The sequence below is a fragment of the Leptonychotes weddellii genome, chromosome 10 (assembly GCF_054177405.1).
Source record: "Leptonychotes weddellii isolate Sample4059 chromosome 10, ASM5417740v2, whole genome shotgun sequence".
Taxonomy (NCBI): domain Eukaryota; kingdom Metazoa; phylum Chordata; class Mammalia; order Carnivora; family Phocidae; genus Leptonychotes; species Leptonychotes weddellii.
In genome coordinates, this window is record NC_138378.1 from 75,066,156 (window position 1) to 75,088,049 (window position 21,894).

Genomic DNA, 21,894 nt, shown 5'->3' on the forward strand with positions numbered 1-21,894 from the left:
ATTCTTCCTATGTAAGTGTCTTAGCAGGAGTATGATGGATTTCTGAGTAGAGAGAGACACACCTTGATCGGGGAGTACCACTTCCGAGGGGAAGAGGGCCGCCGCATGTTGTTGTTGAGATTTCGAGGCTCGGGGAATTCGTATTCCTGCTCCGGCATCTTGACTCTGGCATTCTTTGCCTTTTCCAACTTAGCACCTTCTTCTGTGGAACCCTTTTCTCCCCAACGAACCTAAAATAAATAACATATGATAAAATAAAATGACAAAATAAAGTATAACGTCCCTGGAGAACAGGCTTCGTACATACACGGGTGACGTGCAATGCAAGTGCTACCCCCTCCCCAATTCCTTTGGGTTTTGAGGGCCAGGGAAGAGGAGGGTGTGGAAAAAGGAAAGAGGAAGGGTTGAAGGGGCAGAGAGAGCAAGCTGGGCAGATGGATGTTTAGGGGAGGAACTGTCCAGGCTGTGGGGACAGCGTGTGCAAAGGCCCCGCAGGCCCACGTAAGAACTTTGAATTTTATTCCAGTGAGAGAGGAAACCAGCGAGGGGTTTGAGCAGATGAGCAAACTATTTTGACTCAATGGTGGGCAAGATATGAGGGTGCACCATTAAAGGGGTATACCTGCCATCTCTCTGTCCACATCCCCATCAGACCTCAAGTATGAGTTTTCACCAGTTTTATCTGGTTTTCCAGCACAGAGTAGTTGGCACATAGATGTGAGTACATGAAGCTGTATTCTTACCTCCATCCTTTTAATGCCTCCAACGCCTCGCCCACCATAGTAAGAGGCATCTACTGTAGGCCACTTTTTCTTGGGCAGACCATCATCATCTTCTTCCTGCAGAAAGATTGTCATACATGAAGGAAACAAAGCACAACTGCTCTATGTACATGTGTCCACCTTGGCAAAGTGGATGAGAGTCAACTGCCTGGGCTGAACCCTGGGGCCTTCCTTGGGGCAAGTCACTTAACCCATCTGAGCTTATCTTCCTTATCTGTAAAGTGGGGGTAAAAGCAGAACGACCTGGTTGGGTGCTGGCACAATCCTGGGACCCGTTCCCTTGTGCATCTCTACTCCTTCATAGGGTATTTCATCTAATCCCATCTACGTGCTGATGACTTGTGTGTTTATATCTTCATCCCTGACTCCTCTGAACCCAAATGTTGACTTGGCATTTGGTCTCCTCTCAGGGGACCATCTCAAGACTACCATCAAAGAGAAGTCTCCCCACATCCTCACCTTAAACCTGCACCTCCTCTAGTCTTCCCCACTGCCTGGAGCCACTCTTGAATCCTCTTTCTCCCCCACCGTCCCTCTCCCAACTCATCTCAGTTTGCCAGCAAATTCTGTTTACCTTACTTCTAAAAGACCTCAAATCTGAGACTTCTCCACCTCCACCTCCATCCCTACCCCACCGCACTGGTCCCAAGGCCCCTATACTTTCTCCAGGATACTGCAGTAGGCACCTAGCCCGCTTCCCTGCCGCGCTCCTTGCCTACAGTCTGTTCTCCACAGAGCAGCAGAGGAGAACCCCGACCCCAGCTCTGCCCTGCAAACTCTGGCCTTAACTCACCTCTCCAGCCTTCTTCTTTACCACGCCCTGCCTCCCTGCGCTCCAGCCTGCTTGCCCTCTCCCTGTCCCTCAGAGACTGAGCATATTCCTGTCTTGAGGCCTGTGCACAAGCTGTCCCCTTGCCCAGGGATGCTTCCCCCCTGCTCTTCTCCTGGCTGCCTCCTGCCTGTGACTCCCGGAGAGACCTCCCCTGGACATCTCTCTAAAGTAGGCCCAGTCTCTTCATCCCATCAATCGGTTTCATTTTACATAATGGATCCTAACATGGCTTGATATTTATTTACTGTTGGTCTCTCCAGGCTGGAATGTAAGGGTTCCGTGGAAGCTTCTGTTTATTTGTCATGTTTACCATTGCATTTTCAGCTTTTCGAATGGCACCTAGCATGTGGGAGGTACCTAAGAACTGTCTTTTGAATTTACAAACAAGTGAGATGAAATGATTCAAATAAACCAGTAACTCAGCGTCTGCAACTTAGCTCATGACCGGAAGTTAGTGCTTATTATATTTTTTAAGATGAAGGGAGAAAACAAGAGGAACTTGTAACTTTATGGATGAAAAAGGGAAGGATAATTAGCAACACTGTTCCTTATCTTGGCACCGTAATTATTCCTGTTGAGGGGAGAAAAATATCACCATCTACAGTCACGCACGGATGGGTTACAGGCTAGTGGCATGATTTCCTTCCCGGGCGGAGAAAGGAAGCTGAAAAAGGAGTCTCTGCAAAGCAGAAGAATAAGCCAAAGAGGCTGAAATTGTTCAGAACAAGCCTGCTTCCCACAGCCTATGTTGGTGGTATCGGAGAGTCAAGGACTCCAAGTTGTATCCTAGGTGGAAAGGGCATCCCATGCAGGAGGCAAGGGATGAGCGAAGACAAATCATCAGCAGGACAGAGATCCAGAGATGACAAAGCAAAGCAGTAACACATTAATGCATTAAGACTCTCTGGGTGACTTACTGTGCTTGGGATGGGCAGACTTCGTTTTAAAAAATTTGAAAATTTTTTATATCTCTTAAAGGACATGATCACAGCAGACCAGGGGATTTGCAACATCTTGGCAGCTGATACTTGGGTTGGTCTCTCTGTCTTTTTAAAACAGATCTGTCCTTCTTCACCATGGTCTGTGAGCCCTGAATGCAGGGTGGATTCTGTTGCCCTTGTATTCTAGGTCTTGTACAGAGCCTGGTGCACGGGAGGTGGTCAATAAGCAGGTACCGAGTTCGCGATAACCACAGCTGAATTTATGAAGCCTTTGCCGTGCATGTGCCAGTCACTCTTCCAAGTGCTTTACCTGCAATAACCTTTTCATGTCACAGTGGGCAGCTCGGTAGGTGGTGCTATAGTGTTTGTTTCACGGAGGAGGAAGAGAGCGATTCGGCGACTCAGGTCACCCGGTTCGTGGGTGGCAGGGCTGCATTCGAGCCCAGGGAACCTCACTCTCGTTTGTTTCTCAGTGTCGGCAAAGTTCTGGGTTTTGTCCTTTGGCTTTTGCTTTTCCAGTCATTTGATGGTATCAAATAAATGCTACTTTTCTACTTCTCCCCCCTTGTACCTGCACATTTGGAGGCTTTAGGACTGTAAGACATGATAAAATAATAAAACCAAAGAGCCCCAAATATCAGTTCACACTACTTTACCTTATGAGAGAATTTCAGAAGGCTTAGGCTGTTAAACCAAGAGCCTTAGATGTCTAACACATACGGTTAAACTATCCCTAGAGGTGGGTGTCTGTGTGTTATATATGAAATATGGCTTCACAGCTGGTCTCGTGCAGTTTTCCAAAGGAGAGAAATGAAATTATATCACCCCAAACTGAATATAGCAGCACCAAGAACATAGGAAACTCCAAGACTAAAGCCGATTTATTCAACTGGGAACGGAAATGGTCTTAGGAGTCTCCTAATTTTTTTTTTTTTTAAAGAACAGGAGTACAAACACTGGAGACCATTTACTGGAGCCTCTTCATTGCACAGTCAGATCCGGAGAAATGAAGGGACCAGGGGAGTTGAAGCTCTGGTCCTATTCCCTGATGCCTTGTCCAGGGATCTCCCCCCTTATGTGCCCCCGGGGCTGCCCTTCCTCATGTGGTCCCTCCCGCCGCGGACTTGCTGCAGGCCCTGGTCTCCACTCTGCTGAGATGTGCAGCAGGGGCTGGCCTTCCCACAACAGGAAATGCCAAGACTTCGATCTGCTCCACCAAGCCTGCCGTGTAATCCCCTGACCCGAGCTTGCCTGCCAAACTTAAACAACAACAGCAAAGACAACACAAAGGCCCAGGGTTTGACGGACAACGGCGAAAGAGTCAGAATTTCCCTGCAGTTACCATGGCTCTGTTTACACATTCTAGAGATGGGAGGGTTTTGCAATCTTCAGAAGAGAAGGGAATCTTTGATGTGTCTTTTCATTTGGCCCCAAACTGATGGAGTAAAATCACAGTCCCCAGCAATGCCACTAAAAACATTGGCAGCATCTGAAGAAAATATCTCTACATTGAATTAAGTAGAAAGTCTGTCTTGGGGAGCCCCCATCACACTGCCCTTCAAGGATGTGGGGGGTTGGCGAGGAAGAACTGCCAGGACAGATCCTCTGCGATTATTAAAAGACAGGGATAAGCCAAATTGCTCCATGTGAGCAAAGTAGTAGGGATGGAGGGTTTGTGGGCAGTCAGAAAAGGACGGGCGCGAGAGAGTGGAGGCAAGCAGCCACCAGGCTGCCCAGGGCCCACCTGTGAAGAGGACCTCAGGCACCTCCCAGGAGCAGGAATGACAAGGATGGTGGCTTGTGCTGGGACTCACCCCTGTACTTTCAAACCTTTTCAAACCTCTTTGCAGATGGTCTTGTGCCCGTGGTGCCTTGGTGGTGCGGGGGCGGGGGGGCAGGGGGAAGTGTCGGAATGAGGTTTGCAAGATGGTGCTTGGCAGATAAAGAAGATGAGATACGGCTGAAGCAAGAAGGAGGAATCAGTGGTGTCTGGAGAAACCGCAGAGATTAGGGAGGGATGCTGGTTTCCCATCAGGGGAAGTTATCTTTAAATCCTAAAGGATGTGGTGGCCCCAGACATCTAGTTGGCTGATGCGTGGGTAAAACAAGTGACAGCACATTACTCAGACAGTAGACGCTCCTTCTGAGCGGCGGGTCCCCAGGCAGCCCTGCTCCAGGAAGAGAGAGCTCCAGAACACCGAGCCTGACACGCACGTTTGGTTCGCCCATATCTGGGTTTGTCCTGTGCCGCCCTCAGACACTGAATTTCGCCATCTTTCTAATCATGCCAGGCTTTTGTACAACTCCATGCTTCACCACTCATGGCTCTGTGTGCCTAGAACGTCCTTCCTCCGCTGCTTCTACGCTTCTTTTAGAATATCGCTGGAATGTAAGCTATTCTATGAAGAACTCTCCGATTCCCCCACAGAATTCAAGACTCTATCTTGGGCCAAATGAGGCCGCCCACCCCCAATTCACTGCACCATGGGCACCAGTTGCAACTATTTACGCAAAGGAGAACGTAACTGAAGCAGAGTGGAGCCCAAGGAAACAGTTCCATTATCATTCGTTGAAGGGTAACCCATCTTCAACCCTAAGGAGAAGCCCTATCTAGCCACAAACAGGGCCCTTTATTTGTCTATTCTTTCATTTACTCACTCAAGCAACTGGAGCGGAGCCCCCACGGCTTGCCAGCACAGTGTTATATTTTGAGAAAAATAGAGTGAAAAGAATAAATCTGCCACCAAGATTGTCTACATTTTGAGAAAAATAGAGTGAAAAGAATAAATCTGCCACCAAGATTGTCTACATTTATAGAAGAGTATGTTTTGTGAGGGTGACGACATAAGGACGGAGGCCATTGAAGCTCCCAGGACCACAAGGCTCTGGAGGGCAGAACCCAGAGCAGAACTGGCTGTACTGTCTCATCTGAGGTCTTTGGGGATAAGCCAGAGAGGTCACCCTCAAGGTCAGTCTTGGAGATGAATTCCTAGGGGTGAATTGGCAAGTCAGAAAAATCCAACAACACTTCTCTTTGAAAATACCAAAAGCTGACCGAAGATATCCCCATTCTGAGTTGCATTTCACATGTCATGACCCCGTATCATATCTCTTCACCTGCACACACAATGATTAAGGACAGCACCATGATTGTCCTGTATTCTTCAATGAGGAATAGTGTATTTCCTTTTCTAGTAGTGACGTTCCTTTTTTAATCTATTGAAATAGAGAGTACTGAATTCTGGGCCTGTTCTAGGACTAATGCTTGGAGCATGTGTGTGTGTGTGCGTGCGAGTGCGCATGAGAGTGTGTATTTGATGTCCACTGGAAAGAAGATGCCTGGCAGTCGCTTGGCTCTTCACCCCTCCAGAGTAGGGGGCGACTCTGGCTGTCCTTGGAGACGTAGCTGTGAAGCAGTTCAACTTGTCTGGTCCTAAACAAGTTATATGATTTTCCCATAGCTCGGTTTTCCCATCTAAAAAGTTCTTGCCACAGAGAAATATTAGGATGAGTGAGCATGATAATGAACCTGGATATAAGTTCATTATTCAAAGCCAGGTGCTTATTGTTAATTATACGCCCACCCATGTCAATGCCCTCGGTATGCATCCCTCTTCCTCCCAAAGAAACATAGTCACAAAATCGACGGAGGGTGATGTAGAACTAAACCACCAGATGAAAACCACATTATTGGATTCCCCCTTAAACTGCCAATAATTTGGAGTATCTAGAGACTTTGTGAGAAATCCTGACTCTGCTGCCAATTAGAGAAGACTCTCAACTCAGGAAATACCCCTCTTAGTTGTTAAAATTGAACTTTCTTGCTTTCACTGAGGTCTCGAAATTTCAAGTCATTTTTCTTTGTCTTCTCTTTATACAGGAGGATCACTGTTGGTTGCATGGAATCTCAGAAAGTCATGCTTTTTTATATTATGCATTTCGATATTCCCTATTAAAGAGGACCACCAAGAGCTTGTTATATAGTTGTGTTCATTCTAAGTTTAGCTATTTAAATAGTAGATATGTCTCCCTTAGGATATGATGCGTATAGAACTGGTTAAAGTTTGGATAATTAATGTTGAACTTGTTCACATATATGGCAGAGCGTTTGACTTCATAGAGCCGTTAATTGAATGTTAGACACTGTGTTAAGCTCTTTGGGGATAAGTCCAAGATTAGTGAGCTATAGATCCTGACCTATAGACCTATAAGACCTAACGATCTTAAATTTTGATGCAGAAGAAAATGGTCAGTAAAATACCCTGGAATGCGGAAAAGGGAGAAATGAGAAATCAGTCCCAATGGGAGGAATTCCAGTGTGTTTTGTGGAGATAGTAGCACGTGAGCTGTGCCTGAAGGACTGGTGGGATTTGAATGCAGAAAGCTGGAGCGGAGAAGGTTCTAGAAGTCTAGATTCAGACTATGATTTTCAGGGCACTGTGTAAGATCCTTTGTAGAGCTAAATTATGTTACCTGTTCCTGTGGGATTTTTAAAATTTTTTTTTCTGCTGAAACATTAGAAAGGAGATTTGGGCTGCTTAACCACAAGGCAAAGGAATTATCAGGGCCAACATACATGCGAAGTGATCAGTGCAGCCTGCAGCCTACCCCAGCCAGCCTGGAAACCCCTTCAGGTCTAACACAACCCTTTAGATCTCAAGTACCCCAAGGTTGTCCTTCTGTTTCAGAAACCAGGCCTGCCTTCTTCAGGTGGAAGTATGACTTCTCTGGAAATATTGGATGAAACTAGGTGGTGTTGGGTAAATCACACCTCACAGTCTGGTACCTAAGTCCCCTGCTGTATTTTGACCACAATGGCTGCCAGATCACCTTCCAAAGGCAAACGCAGAGTCAGCACCAGAAGAAAGGGCAACAGCTCCTTTAACTGAACATAATGAAGGGAGGGAACATTCTTGACCTCAGGGCAAACAGAGCAACTTCATCAAGCAACAGCTTCTTGCCCTATTTTCCTTTGGGAGTATGAGAGAGCTGCACACAAGGGAAACAGCCAGACTGGAGCCCATGGAACTCGCCACGGTGGTTTCTCTTGAAGGATTAAGAAAAGGCTTTTGTGGATGTAAAGAGGGTTTTTCTTCCTCCCTCCTCTTTGCAAAGCAATGTAATTTCCTCCCTTGATTTCTGGGCAGAAAATTTGCATTCCAATGATATGTGCTTTAATTGATTGCAGCTATTAAATCCCTTGGCTTAGGAGCATATGGTTCAGGATATAACAGACCCATGGAATGTTAAATTCAATCATTCTTCTCTCCATATGCAGGAAACTTGACAAAGGCATTGGGAAGAGGAAGGGTGAGGGGGTTGTGCTCAGTTTGCACACAATAGACTTTAGGGGTTGAGGGCAATGAACTTGAATCCTCGCCCTTATATCTTTTGATCTCATTAAGTTTTCAGACCTGCACCCTGGCTTCTAAATTGGTGAGTGATGCATCCAGGGAGGCCTGTTGCTTTGGGAGTGATCAGAAGATGAGGACAACTCCTGGCCAGGCGCTCCTGCAGGACCAGGGATGCTCCTTCTCACCGTTAGCCTTTAATGCCTCCACCAGATTGTACCCTAGGCCATGCTTGCACCAGAACTGCCTACTGGGCCAATTTATGGTGGAGTCTAAGATGTTTTCTCTTCCTTTAAATGATGAGGATTTGAGAGCAAGTTCAGGATATTAACATATCCACTCACCATCCCCCAATATATTTTTATTACTGCCTGGCAAATCTTTAAATCTTTAAACATTGTTTTCAATGAAAGAAAAATGGAGTACCTCAGCATCAGGCTGTTCATAGAATCACTGTTTGGAGAATGTATCAAATTTGCCCTGATCTACATACATGAAGCATACCTCTGCAGGGAAAAGAAAAACCTAAAGTGTCTGTGTTAGAGGAGAAAACTGTATGGATAAAAATATCTATGTTAGTGTCTCAGATTTTATCTTTGCAGGTAGAAACCCTCCCAAACCATTCTGTCTGTGGCTGCCACAGTTCCGTTCAGTTCCTGTTCATCCTTGATTCAGAAAGGACCCAAGACTTCCCTCCCTGCTCCCTCCGATGCAGTGGGAGCCTGGGCCTGACTTAGCTCTGCTTTGCAAGGGCCTGAGTCCTGGGCCAGCCCAGCCAGCTCTCTGCTCCACCTTACCACCCTCTCCATCTGGCTGCAACCCGCTCTGGTCACTTACCTCACTCTCCTCCGCAGGGGGTGGAGGAACCTCCTTGATAATCTGAAAAGAAAAAAAAAAAAAAAGAACAAGTCAGTGGAAATCTCTGGCCACCTGCTTTCCAAGAGGCCTGTTCTCCAGAAGGGTAGTATGGTCATAATTACCACCGTGATGGGCCCACGCAAGAAAGGCTGAGTCAATGCCATGATGTGTCTTGCTGGGCAGAATAGCTCAGTTAGTTAGAGCCTGATCCAGACTGAGGGTTGCGTCTTCAATTGTGTCTGTTTTATATAGAGAAAAAAATGTTCCACAAGGGACAGTTTCATCTCTCATTTCTCATTACCCAGGTAGCTGTCTTGCAAATTTATTTGCTCATATGTTCATCCAGTTATTCATGCATCAAATCGTTTATCTACCCATGCAAACATCTGCACATGTGACAAAGAACTGGACACCACACAAGAGAAGATGGTGCTGCAGAGATGAGTCAGGTGTGCTCCACACTCAAGCTGTTGGCAGTCAACGGCCACTGGTCCCAAATGGTACCTACCCAAGGAGGGAGGGTGTGATGGTCAGGCAGACCAATTCCTGACAGAGGGCAGCAAAAGAGGGGTAACCAAGGATTTCTTTTAGGGCCCTGACTTTTAAGGGGCACAAAGATTTACATTACAATATTGTAAGATTGGATTCTGCAACTTCCCCATCATCAGGACTGAAGAAGAGAGACATGTGGACACTCCGGGAGGAGAGAACAATCCGGAACTCCTTCTAACCAATAAGAGGATGATTGACGCATGGGAGGAGGACAGTTGGGTGACAGTGAGCAGCTTCTCCTCCTGCTTGTCCCCAGTTTGCACGCCTCGTGCGTAAAGGAAACCACGTAACCTTGCAGTTAATTAGATTTAGAGTCTTTTATAAAGCAGCTTGGCCATTATCTACTGTGACTCCACCAAGTCCCTTGGAGGCTCCCTCCTCTCACTCCAAGCTTAGAATTTTGGGTCCCCTATGTGCCGTCTTTTCCTTAGAGAATTCTGGTAAATACAAAGGTCATTCTATATCTCTTGATGTCCTAGTGCCAGGGCTGGCCTGGGCCACTTTTAGCATGGGTGCTCAGGCCCTCCCACAGGACCAGCCAGATCCTTACTCTTTTAGTTGGAGAGCTCGTCTGGCTGCTGACCTGGCAGCCTTCTAGGCATCAAGGTCTTCCTCACCTTTCCCTCCTGAGCACATGTCTCCTTTGATTGGATGCTTTGGGGACCTCATCGGTGCTCTGTTCCCCGCTGCTGTCATCCACACCACCACTATCTGCAATATCATCTCTGTGTGTTGAGACTGGCTACTGACTTGAGGTTGTGTTAACACCAGCCAGGGAACGGAGACTCCAGCCATCTAAAAGGATGGTATTCAATTAACTAAGAGGCCCAGGTTAAGGCCTCCAGGGCTTTCAAGCTGTCATTTCATCTGCACCCACTTCCTGGCCACTGTGGGAAGCCTGCTGAAGGTCTTTGGAAAGCATGAAGCCATGATTTTGCTCACCCACTCAACACTGGCTCCGAATTCCTTAAGGAAATCTCTGGGAAGGGCCATTACTGTCCAATGCTGACTTCCCATCGTCCCAGAGGCGGGGATGATTTTAAAACAGGAAATGGCCAGAAACTGGAGGGAGAGGTGAGGAGCTGGGAACAGCAATCTGGCATGGGTCTTTTCTCTTAGGGCTGGGTTGGGAGGGGAGTGAGAGGGAGAGCAGGATATCGGGGAAACACAGACAGATGTTGACAGAAGTGCTGTGGGCAGTGTGCACGGCAAGGACGCTGGGTATATAGAGGTATATAGGGTATATAGTGCAGAGCAGTTGGGCTCTTGTCTTCACTGCGCTGCCGGCTTCCTCCCTCACCGCATAGAAGCACAGCGTCATTGTCCAATGGGAACCCCTGACGTGCCTTTTTCTGACTGTGAAGGTCTGACAAGTCCTTGAACCTCCCTGGGCTCTACTGTTCTAATCTGTTAAATGGGAGTAATGTAACCCTGTAGAGTCATGATGAGCAATAATGTTTGTAAAACATCTGGTATAGAGTGGGTGTTCAATAAATGGTACATGCTATTATTATTATTATTCTCCTTTGCCTTTCTTTTCTCCTTTCTCTATCTCTTGCCTTTAGTACCCCTTTAACGAAGGTTTCACTTAACCCCCTGCATATGCTGATCTACTAATGACTATGTATGGTGGTTTCCATAAGATGGGTAAGGCAGGAGACTGGTGCTCAGACAGTGGTCAGGGGGCTCGAGAGTGGCCAAGGGACATCAGGGTGGTTAGCAGTAAGGTGTCTCACCACACGTGTGTAGGCACGTGACATGAACCAGGGAGTGCAGCACCAAGTGGCCTACGACTCAGACCAACCCAACTGTGGTTGCCATTCAGAGTCACTTCCTGAGTATTTACTGAATTCTACATCCAGCAATGTCCCAAGGGGAACCCACAAGACAATGTCAGAATACACAATGTACCAAGTATTAATCAAAGGTGGACTAATTTGTAATCCAGTTTCCATGCTGACACACTGTAAATGGGCACCTGAGCTTCTGGAAAAATGCCACCATGCTCAGGTAAATAGGAGGAGGCACCGCTAATCTGGCCTCATTGGCTGGGTGCCTGGCAGTACTGAGCAGGAATGAAGAGGAAGTCTTCCTACTGCTTCAAGCTCTGCCACCATCAGGCTTCCCCTGGCACAGCAGGAGAGCGTTTCAAAGAATGATCCAGACAGGCGACGTTGAAGTCATTACCTAACTATTCCAAGTCATGAAGCTAGACAGGCTGTCTGTGAGTGAGCCAAACCCCTGTGCCAAGACCAGCACACAAGCCACCCGAAGGAATGCTCTGAGCACAGGGACATGTCGGCCCTCTCCACCCCAACCCTCAGAGGGCCCGAGCCCATGCCTAGGAGAGCAGTTGGGCAACACACCGCATCGCTCTCGAGCCTGCGGTCCACTGCAGCCTGGCTGCACAGAGGGGCCTGGGGACCCACAGGATAAAAGGCCAACTGCCCCACCTCCACAATATGTGATGTGCCCCCACCTTTCCACCTCACCCCTCTTCACTTTCTGCACTTCAGCATCTTGGTCACCTTCCTGCTCATTCCATGTACTCTGCTGCTTCTCACTTGTAGCCGAAATGCTTTCTATCCCACCCTGCTTTGTCCCTGTGCCTGCACATAACCAGCTTAACACTGACTCATGGACTCATCGACTCAGATCAGTAAATACACCTGCCCTCGAAGTCACCCCTGACCTCACAGCACAGGCAAGTTCCCCTTTATGGGATCTCACAGAACCCAGGGTCTCTTGTAGCACTTTTAATTATAATTAACAGATGAATTCAACAGTTCTTTGCTTCCAACTAGTAGGACTAGAAAGCGTTTATTTCTAACTAGAATGTAAGCTGGGATCAGCTGAGCACTGCCAAGCATAGGCTTGATTTGGCCCACTTCCCTTCTGAGAAGGTTCTGGGAGATTCCTCTTGGTTGTGAGTGGGCTCGTCAGATCTTCCCCCGTTAGGAGGGACAAATAGAAGATGGTAAGGTTGAAGAGTTCCTTAGTAAAATGTTTCAAAGGAGAATGCTCAATAAACATATTAATAGGATAACATGGTGGAACTGAATGGCAGTACTGGGGACAAATCTGGGGCCATTTTTCATATTTCTCCTCCAGAGGCCAGCACCACTTCTCCACTTACTAGCATCTTTAGCTTGGATATTGTGAACAGGCAGAAGGTGACCATTTACTTCCTTGGGAGAACAGCCCTAGAGATCCTTCTGCATTGATGGTTGGACTGGTGAGGTAGAGGGGATAAGAAAAATGAGACAGAATGTGGACTTTTGAATTCTATCCGTGTTTCTTTGCTATCTGAGAACTTCTTGAGACTGTCTCTGCTGTGAATTGGGAGCAACGACCCCTCTCCCCGCTCATCAGTTTCAGCCATGTTTGTTTAGGTAGACATGAGATAGGGCCAGATTTGACAAAGACTGTTGTATGGACAAAGGAAAGAAAAGATCAGGTAGAATCTTATCGAACTGAAATCTTACTGGCAACTTCTCACTGAGTCAAAACAAAGTACAGTTTTGTGTACACCCCTTAGTCTGACTACTGGAAATGGTAATGGTGAAGACGTGGAGACAGAGCTGACTTGGCACGAACACGGTCGGAAGATCATATATACCCAGGTCCTCGTTGATACCTGGGAACTGTACTCTGGCTTTATGAGTCAAGTTCACCTGTTTAGGTCTCTGTAATGCTCTCTTTTAAAATTAATTTTATAGAATGTTAAGGTAAAATAAAGCACCTGCTGAGTTTATTTTGCTTATTTTTTTTTCCTCCAGAAGTATTCAAGTTTTGCTCCTAATTTGTATGTTTTGATCTTTGCCACTCTGTTTGCCCTTGTTAACTTCACTGCTACTGTCTTGTGCAATGGAATGCAGAATGCATTCTACCCAGTTTTTGACTGGCACCTCTTCCTTTTCCCAGATGATAGCCACACTGGCTCACTAGATGCTCCATTTATTTATTTTTTGTTTTTATTTTTATTTTTTTTTAAAGATTTTATTTATTTATTTGAGATAGAGATAGAGATAGATAGAGAGAGAGAGAGAGAAAGCACAAGCAAGGAGGGGCCAAGGGAGAGGGAGAAGCCGACTCCCAGATGAGCAGGGAGCTGGACAGACATGGGGCTCGATCCCAGGACCCTGAGATCATGACCTGAGCTGAAGGCAGGCACTTACCCAACTGAGCCACCCAGGCACCCCCTATCTTTTATTTTTAAAGATTTGAGAGAGAGTGAGAGTGAACACAAGCAGGGGGAGAGGCAGAGGGAAAGGGAGAAGCAGATTCCCCACTGAGCAGGGAGCCTGATGCGGGACTCCATCCCAGGACTCTGGGATCATGACCTGAGCTGAAGGCAGATGCTTAACTGACTGAGCCACCCAGGCACCCCTAGATGTTCCATTTCAAGCTGTGAGTCAGGTCAACATGCTCATGAGGAGCAGGAGGAGGCCAGGCCTGGCTATTCCCACATGGTCACCTGCTATGTCCCCACCACCACAACTGCACATTTCTCCTCCTTATCTTTCCTGTCTCTGCTCTCTGTGACAGCAGTTGGCTGTAGGCTAAGCTGTACAAGCTCATTTTAGACAGATGCTCATCTTAGGGCATGAGAAGTGGGACAAAATTTCTCCATAAATTGTATTTAGTGACTCAGGATCCTTTGTGCATAAGCTGGACGAGAAGCATCTCCTGCAACCCCTCTACACTGAAGGTGCGGTTCTCTTGTTGCGGAGGAGACCCTTCCTTGACACAGAACCAGTTGTGTTGTCCAGGCAAAGTTCAAGAGAACTGTTTAAAAATACTAGTCTGTTAACAAAAGTCAGCACATGTCCTCTAATTTGAATGAGTTTTAAACTTCATGGAGTATCAGAGTTACCTGGGGGGCTTCTTAAAACACAGATTTCTGGGCTGCACTCGGCAGTTTCTCATTAGTAGGTCTGGGGGGGGGGTCTTTGTATTTCTTTTTCTTAAAGATTTTATTTATTTGAGAGAGAGAGAGAGAGCATGAGCAAGGGGAGAGGGAGAAGCAGGCCTCCCCCTGAGCAGGGAGCCTGATGTGGGGCTCGATCCCAGAATCCTAGCGACTTGGCAGACGCTAAACCAACTGAGCCACCCAGGCGCCCCTGGGTCTTTGCATTTCTAATAAATTCGCAAATGTTGCTTCTGCTCCTGGTCCATGGACCACACTTTGAGAATTATGAATTAGCTTATTTCTAACAATGCTATCCTCAACTAGATATGCGGGGACCATGTTGTTGCGTGAGGTCCAGACACTCCCGTTGAGAGTTGCTTATGGCTGATTAGAAACACTGGCTTCGAAAATGTCTCAGTCTAAGAATTATGGTGTCCCCTGCTTTATTATCAGGAGCTATGGGATCTCCATAGCCCATATGTCAGCGTGTTGGGGAAGACACGGAACTGTTTCCCAGCTCTGCTCGCAGACGCTCTCTGGCTTTCTCTAGTGAGCGTTTGTGCTCATCTGTGTGCAGAGCTGGCCTCTTGGACCCAGCCCTGAAGCAATCCCAGCCACATAGTTCCCTGGGAGCTAGGGACACAGATCTTAGCCTTCACGGTCTGCACCATCGTCAGTTAACGCAATGAACTGTGTTTACATCTTTCTTCTGTACCAGACCTCAGCCCCTAGAAGACATGGGCATACTTGGCCAGCTTTTATCTCCTGACATGTAGCCCGGTGCTTGTTGCTCAGTCACTATTTCTGGGAAGAATGGGCGTGCATTCTTATGGTGGAAAATGTAAAGGAAGCATTCCTCATTATTCTAAACTTCCTTGCCTCTCCAATAAGCACTCCGGTAATACAAGACTCAGGACTGGTCTCCTGTCTCTCAATCGTCCATATAGATGCTTCTTTAGTAGATAATACGCTAATAGTGCCAACCGCTGAGAGTCGGTTGTGACACTTAGATGCATCATGAGGCTCTTATTAGGGTCATAGGTTGGATTTATATTAATTACAGTACTTCATTGGACACATCTATACCCCATTCTATTCCCTAACCCCAGCTTCCACGTAAATTCACATGCGTGTAGTTCAAGAATCCACTTTCCAAGCATTGTGTCCCAAACTAAATTTCTAATAAGGCTTCCCGAAAATTTGAAAGTGACATGTACAGTCCCTTTTGTTACAATACAGGCATGTAATATGTGAGTTTGTTAATATGTGGTAGGTAAACTGGGCATAAAATCAGTAAACTCTGAGATCATGTTACCTCAAAATTTGATTGTTCATGAGGTAAAGGAGGGTAGGTAATATAAAGGTAATATAAAGAAGGTAATATATATATATACATATTATATATATTAATTTTTTGTGTGGTAAAAATCACACAACATAACATTAAACTTTTTAAAGTGTGAGGGGATTATATTTCGTGTCGCTGAGTAGCATCGGGTGAATGTGAAGATGCTGCCCAGCTGCCGTCAGTGACCTGGGAAGGAAACACAAACCCTCACTTCCGTTCACCCTCGTTCAATGCCAGTGTATATCATGCTCCTGAGCCTCTGCACTTTTCCTCACGAAAGCATTTACTAGAGCATCCTCAACATGAGTGTGTGTCCTGGTCATAAGAGTGTAGGCATTGAGTGAAGGAGGAGAGCCTTACACATGTGGAGGAGAAGTTGTGAGGAGATGAGAGAAGATGAGGCATCGGGAGACCCATGGGAGTAAAGGTGCCCACACTGAGCTTCATCAGAGGCCACACCGAAGAACCAAAAGAAAGGAGAATGAAACTGAACGGGGGCCATCATTGGCTTTGAAGAGGATTAGAGGCATGCGCCATGGATTGAAGAAAAGGCTTTAATGCCCCGAGCAGCAGAGTAGTACTTTGATGGCATTTGGTCTTACTTAGAGCCACACAAATAGTCTTTTTTGTTATGAAAAGAAGAACCTGGCAAAACAACAGAAGCTGGATTCCTATTTTAAGCTGGTGCAGAAGGAATAACAAGACGGTGAGTCACAGCCATCTACCTCTGGTGTCGTGACACTTTGTCCTAAGAATGTCCTTCCTTCCGTCCTGTCTCCATCACTCGAAGCCACAGTGCTACATCATACTCACATGCACCAGGAAACTTCATGTGTCTATTTTTTACAAATCAAGGCAAAGTGGTATATTTACTGTAGCATAATTTAAATTAGGGATTTACGATGCTTAAAATGGTGGAATTTTTATTGAGTTCATTATTAATTTTTTAAAGTGGTATGTTTTACTAGACTGCACAGTTTTGAACATTCTGCTTTGAACTCATGTCCCCCATTAGTCCTGTTATTTTTGTGGGGCCAAAATTCCATAATGCAGTGATATTTTTAAGAACACATGTTATAGGAGAAATGATAGTATTTGGAGAACTTTTTTTTTTTTTTTGAAGAACTTTTGATGTACCTGCTAACTTAACAGCCATTGCTAACTTTGGAGAGAACACAGGAACTCCTGACCCAGCCTGACCTCCTTATCTCACATCTGGTCTCCGTGCTTTCCATATGTATTGGAAAACCTCAAGGAATCTAAGTAATAATATTCCTTCGGTTTTTGGTAATTTTGGATTGTGAGCTCATGGGTACTTTGCATTTACCTGAGGGAATCCTGTGAGGATTGGGTTGAGGACTCCACCTGCCAGAGAGGATTTGTTTCCTTCTGCAGATTCCTAAGTACTTCCAACCTGACCACTTTTTTTGTGTGCAATTTACAGAACCACAAGTAAGATATATTTGAATTCTAAAACTGAGAGTTTATAGTTTTGAATTCTTAGGGACACACACGCACACACACCAAACCCACGGCCCATCCTTTTATGCAAGTTCCCAGCTTTAGGCAGAAGACTCCATTCCAACTCCCACAGTTTTATGGGCCTATATAAGGCTATTAAAACAAAGGTCTAGGTTATTGAGATCAGAAAATCTCCTGTCCCTCGGACTGCCACTGCTTTAGGGTCAGTCAACCATCTGGTTTCCAGATCCTTCTTTATTTTGGCCCTGGAAATGTCCTCTATTTTCTTATGAGCCTGGATATGTATTTGAAACAACTTTTATTCTATTTTTTTCTAGGAGTTTCCCCCCCCCCCCGCCCTGTTCTGCTATGTAGTTCTCACTGTATCACCATCAAGAGTAATTTCTTTTTCACAAGTGATTGTTGCTTGCATGCTCAAAGGGGTTGGCTCAAATAAATATTGTATTCAGATGGCTAAAGTTTCTTGGGGTCTTACATTTAAAACACCGCTTATCCTGAGACTTCTGCGTTGACTTCTTAGCACTAACTCTCCCGCTGCCTCCTGGCCTCATAAGTTCCGTGTGAGGAGTAGCCATCAGAACAGAGCTGTGTGGAGAAGACATGCCAGCCGAGCTCCGAAAGGCGTCTAACAAGGGCTTTAATATCACAGGTAGAAGGGGATGCTTGCTTTCATGCTTTAAATCCTAGACTAACTTTATCATAATTATTCTTCTCATTAAAATGAAAAAACCAAGGGAAAATGGGCAACTGGATGTGGAAGACATCCAGGAAGTATGAAATGCTAGCTAATGGCAGATAAGTAGATCTTTCTACTCTATGAAAAACATACATGTCACGGAAACCTCACTGCTGATTGGAGTGGGTTAGTGCGGGCCAAGCACCGCCTGCATCCGGTAATTGGACACTGTAGTTTAGCAAAGGCTGTAGTGCCAAGGGTGTTGATCTAGAATGTAGTACAAGAAATTTTCATAGAGGGCGCCTGGGTGGCTCAGTCGGTTAAGCGGCTGCCTTCGGCTCAGGTCATGATCCTGGAGTCCCAGGATCGAGTCCCGCATCGGGCTCCCTGCTTGGCAGGGAGTCTGCTTCTCCCTCTGACCCTCCCCTCTCTCATGTGCTCTCTCTCTCTCAAATAAATAAATAAAATCTTTAAAAAAAAAAAAAAAGAAATTTTCAGAGAAATGAGTCAACTTTTTTCTTTTTTGAATTTGGGACTCAAATTTCAAATGTTTTTGGCCCTCCCAACTCATCTCTCTTAAGACTCATCCCTAATTTGCCTTAGAGTGAATGCCTTAATAACTAAATGAGAGTAGTGAGGGACAAGCATTTTCACATTAGTTAATTAGGCCTACGTGGCTCACACGGTAACTTAAAAGAATAGCTGTGCATATTCTCCAGTAGATGATATGTCACTGTCACTGCAAAACTCTGTTAAGTGAAACCGTTAAAAGAAATCCATGAATTCAGATCCCCTCAGGCTTGGGGGGAGGAGCGTCTGGTCTGCCTAGCTTATGGGCAAGATGATTCCAGCCACAAGTAGTGCCTATGGGATCTGAGCAGGGCGCACAGGGAACAAGGAAGGCTTGAAGATGTTCACAGCATGTCAAGCTTGTTGGCTTTGAAGCAGTCTCTCAGCGGGCCAGGAAAGAGACTGCACCTCAGAGCTCAGGAATCTGCTCTTTCCACTGCTTGACTATGTTTCCCAAACAGTATTTGGTAGAATACTCATGTCTTTCCAGGTGTCAGTACATTAATAGGTATTTGGAAGGGCAGGGGGTTGGGATAGGCTAAGGAAGGATTCCAGGGTCAAAATAAGTTTGGACATTCATAACACAAATGATCTTATTAAACGCTCTGAGAAGTCCTACAGTGAAGACAGTTATTCAATTTAGTTTAATGGTGTCTTTCAAACTTACTGTCTAAATACCCCTCTTTTGAAGTATACCTACTCACATCCACATCTTGTTAGGTACTACTGTTCTGTGGACATAGTTTGGAAATGCTGCCCCTGATTAATTCCATCATATAATCCTCAGGTCATTTCCATGTATAATCAGGTTTGAGAACCACAGGCCAGGGAATCTCGAAAGGGAGGAGTAGATTCACTTATAGGAGGTAAGAATATAAAGAAGTAACTTTAGAGACAATATGGTTCCAGTGTTTAAATTTTACAGGTGAGGAAATTAAGGTGGAGGGATTGGCGCGATCCTGTAAGTGAAGAGGAAGATACGTACTGGAACCCAGTTGTCTTTAATGACAGCTCGCCTCTCCTCGTTTCACCCAGCAGGCATGGGGTTGGTGGTGTCTGGGTTATAAGGCAAGTGGGAAGGCCAGCGTGGCAGGGATGAGGGGAGCCACGAAGCAAGGCAGAGATGAGAACAGACTGGGTGTGTGTGGTGTGGGGTGTGGGGTGTGGGGTGCAGAGCTCCAGAGGTGAGGGCAGGCCATGACAGAGCTCTGTGTGCCTGTCAGGAATAATCTCGTAAGCTACAGAGTGAGGAGTGTCCAGATGGGAATGGGTGGAGGCTAGAAAGGGATCCAGAAAGCATGATGAGTCTAGGCCCAAGATGCATGGCTAAGAAGCTGCTTGCACCAGTCAGGTTTCTATTAAACCATCTGTAATTCCCTTTGTTGATGTTAAGCTTGGCTGTCTGGCCCTACCAATTAAATGTTATGCTTAAAGGTGTGGAAAGCATTGTTTGAAGACTTTATTTTTATTTCAATAAGGCATATCAAGTTCTTGATTAATTTTTGCCCCTTGCAATTTGTCATTGGAGATGTCAAAGGGACTTAATTTGTTGAACTGTTTTTGAAATTCAATAAAGTGAATTAAACATGATCTTTTATACACTGCTTTAAAAACTGTTCATAAGATACCTACAAAAGCATTAAAAACAAAAGAGAGCAGAATTTTGCTTATGTAGGGAGAAACTCTGGATGCATGCACACTATCCTCTCCCTACAAACTGAATAAAAATATTTGCCTTTATTTGAACAGAAATATAACGATTTGATCTCACCTAAATAGCATGGTTTAATTGGATTTCAGAAGAACTGTAACTTTATAACAGGATCTCTTTTGTTTTCTTTCTAATAGTGATAAAAAACACATAACCTAAAACGTATCATCTTAACAATTTTTAAGTGTATGGTTCAATAGTGTTAAGTTTATTCACATTATTATGCAACCAGTCTTCAGAATTTTTTCATCTGGCAGAATATGGCAAAATCTTTTTACCTGGAGTTCCTGATATACCATTAACCTCCCAATAACACGGGCACATTTCTACGATTTTATTTAAGAAACCGATATAAATGTCTTTTGTTATGCAATTTGATGCATATAAGACATTACATGTAACCTCCATGTAATTTATGAAATGCAGGACTGCCTGCATTTTCTAGAATAGTTCAGTGCTCTCATATCACTGATTCACTGTTGACTTTTTTCTCTACACATTCAAGCCATTCACAATATTTACTCTTCTAATATATTTCAGCTCTTTTTTTCCTCATGGGATCCTCTTCTTATTTTCATTTCCTAATCTTCTACTTTTTTGAGTTCAATTGAGAGATTTCAATACTATTGGACCAAACTGACGAGTAGATGGAGTGGCCAGTGCATGACTTAAAGGGTACCGTGATGCCCCTTGTGGGACTGACGCAGGGCTTTATTTCCTTCTGGTAAAATACTGACCCTTGAATTCTCTTTTTGAAAATGCAAATAAGTCTGGCATGTGCAGTCCAGTGCCTGGCTCTCCCTCAGTGCGGGTGTTTTTGTGCTAGTGAATACACGTAGGAATCTTAGAAGCCAAAGTTTTGCCTGGGGATCCCGAGGGCCAGGCTGGGGAACACTAAAAGTTTTTTTTTTTTTTTTAATTAATTTTTATTTATTTATTTGACAGAGAGAGACACAGCGAAAGAGGGAACACAAGCAGGGGGAGAGGGAGAAGCAGACTCCCAGCTGAGCAGGGAGCCCGATGCGGGGCTCGATCCCAGGATCCTGGGATCATGACCTGAGCCGAAGGCAGACGCTTAACGACTGAGCCACCCAGGCGCCCCACACTAAAAGGTTTTGATCCAGGATCTGGCCTATTACTTCTCTCTCTCCATCAGTCATGACTGAGAGATTCTACTCTGCTATGTGGGCAGTAAGTTACCCCAGGTTCCATCTAGCTGAAAGATAAGAGCCCAGATGGGCATGGGGTCCTGGAGGAAAGGGAGAATGCAATGGGGAGCGCTGGTCACCCTTCACATGTCTTCTTCCAGACAGGGCCAGCAGGAAGCAAGGATGATGAGGCAGAGGGCAGGCCTGATAGTAACCACTATGTCTGGTCTGGTCATACTGGTCGTTACACTTTAATAATATTTATTTTATTTTATTTTTTTGACGATTTTATTTATTTATTTGGCAGAGAGAGACACAGTGAGAGAGGGAACACAAGCAGGGGGAGTGGGAGAGGAAGAAGCAGGCTTCCTCTGAGTAGGGACCCCGATACGGGACTCGATCCCAGGATCCCAGGATTATGACCTGAGCCGAAGGCAGACGCCTAACAACTGAGCCACCCAGGCACCCATTGCTCTTTATGATTAGTAAATAGCAACCCGAGTCCCTGCCCTTCTGCCCCAGGATTTTGTGGACTGCCCCCCACCCCGGCCCCATAGCCAGCCACTAAAGGGTTAATGTTTCGCTCAGTTTGGGTGGGGAGCCTTATACGATTGTTAAATATTTTGTACATCACTCCTGGAGAAAACTTTGTAACAGAGACAAGCCTCTCGTACTCCACATTTCACAAGACCCTTCTGCTCCCTGGCTGTTTCCCATCATCACGATGCAGT

General features: G+C 45.6%; 1 protein-coding gene across 1 annotated transcript in view; it reads right to left on the bottom strand.

The window, feature by feature from the left end:
- Positions 1 to 21,894, bottom strand: part of ANTXR1 (ANTXR cell adhesion molecule 1) — a 185,634-nt gene that overhangs the window by 61,892 nt on the left and 101,848 nt on the right. Inside the window, exons 14-16 of the mRNA XM_081797283.1 lie at positions 8,744 to 8,785; positions 744 to 839; positions 63 to 230 (exon numbers count right to left, since the gene is read on the bottom strand). Coding sequence (XP_081653409.1) covers positions 63 to 230; positions 744 to 839; positions 8,744 to 8,785 — 306 coding nt within the window. The remainder of the gene's footprint in view (positions 1 to 62; positions 231 to 743; positions 840 to 8,743; positions 8,786 to 21,894) is intronic.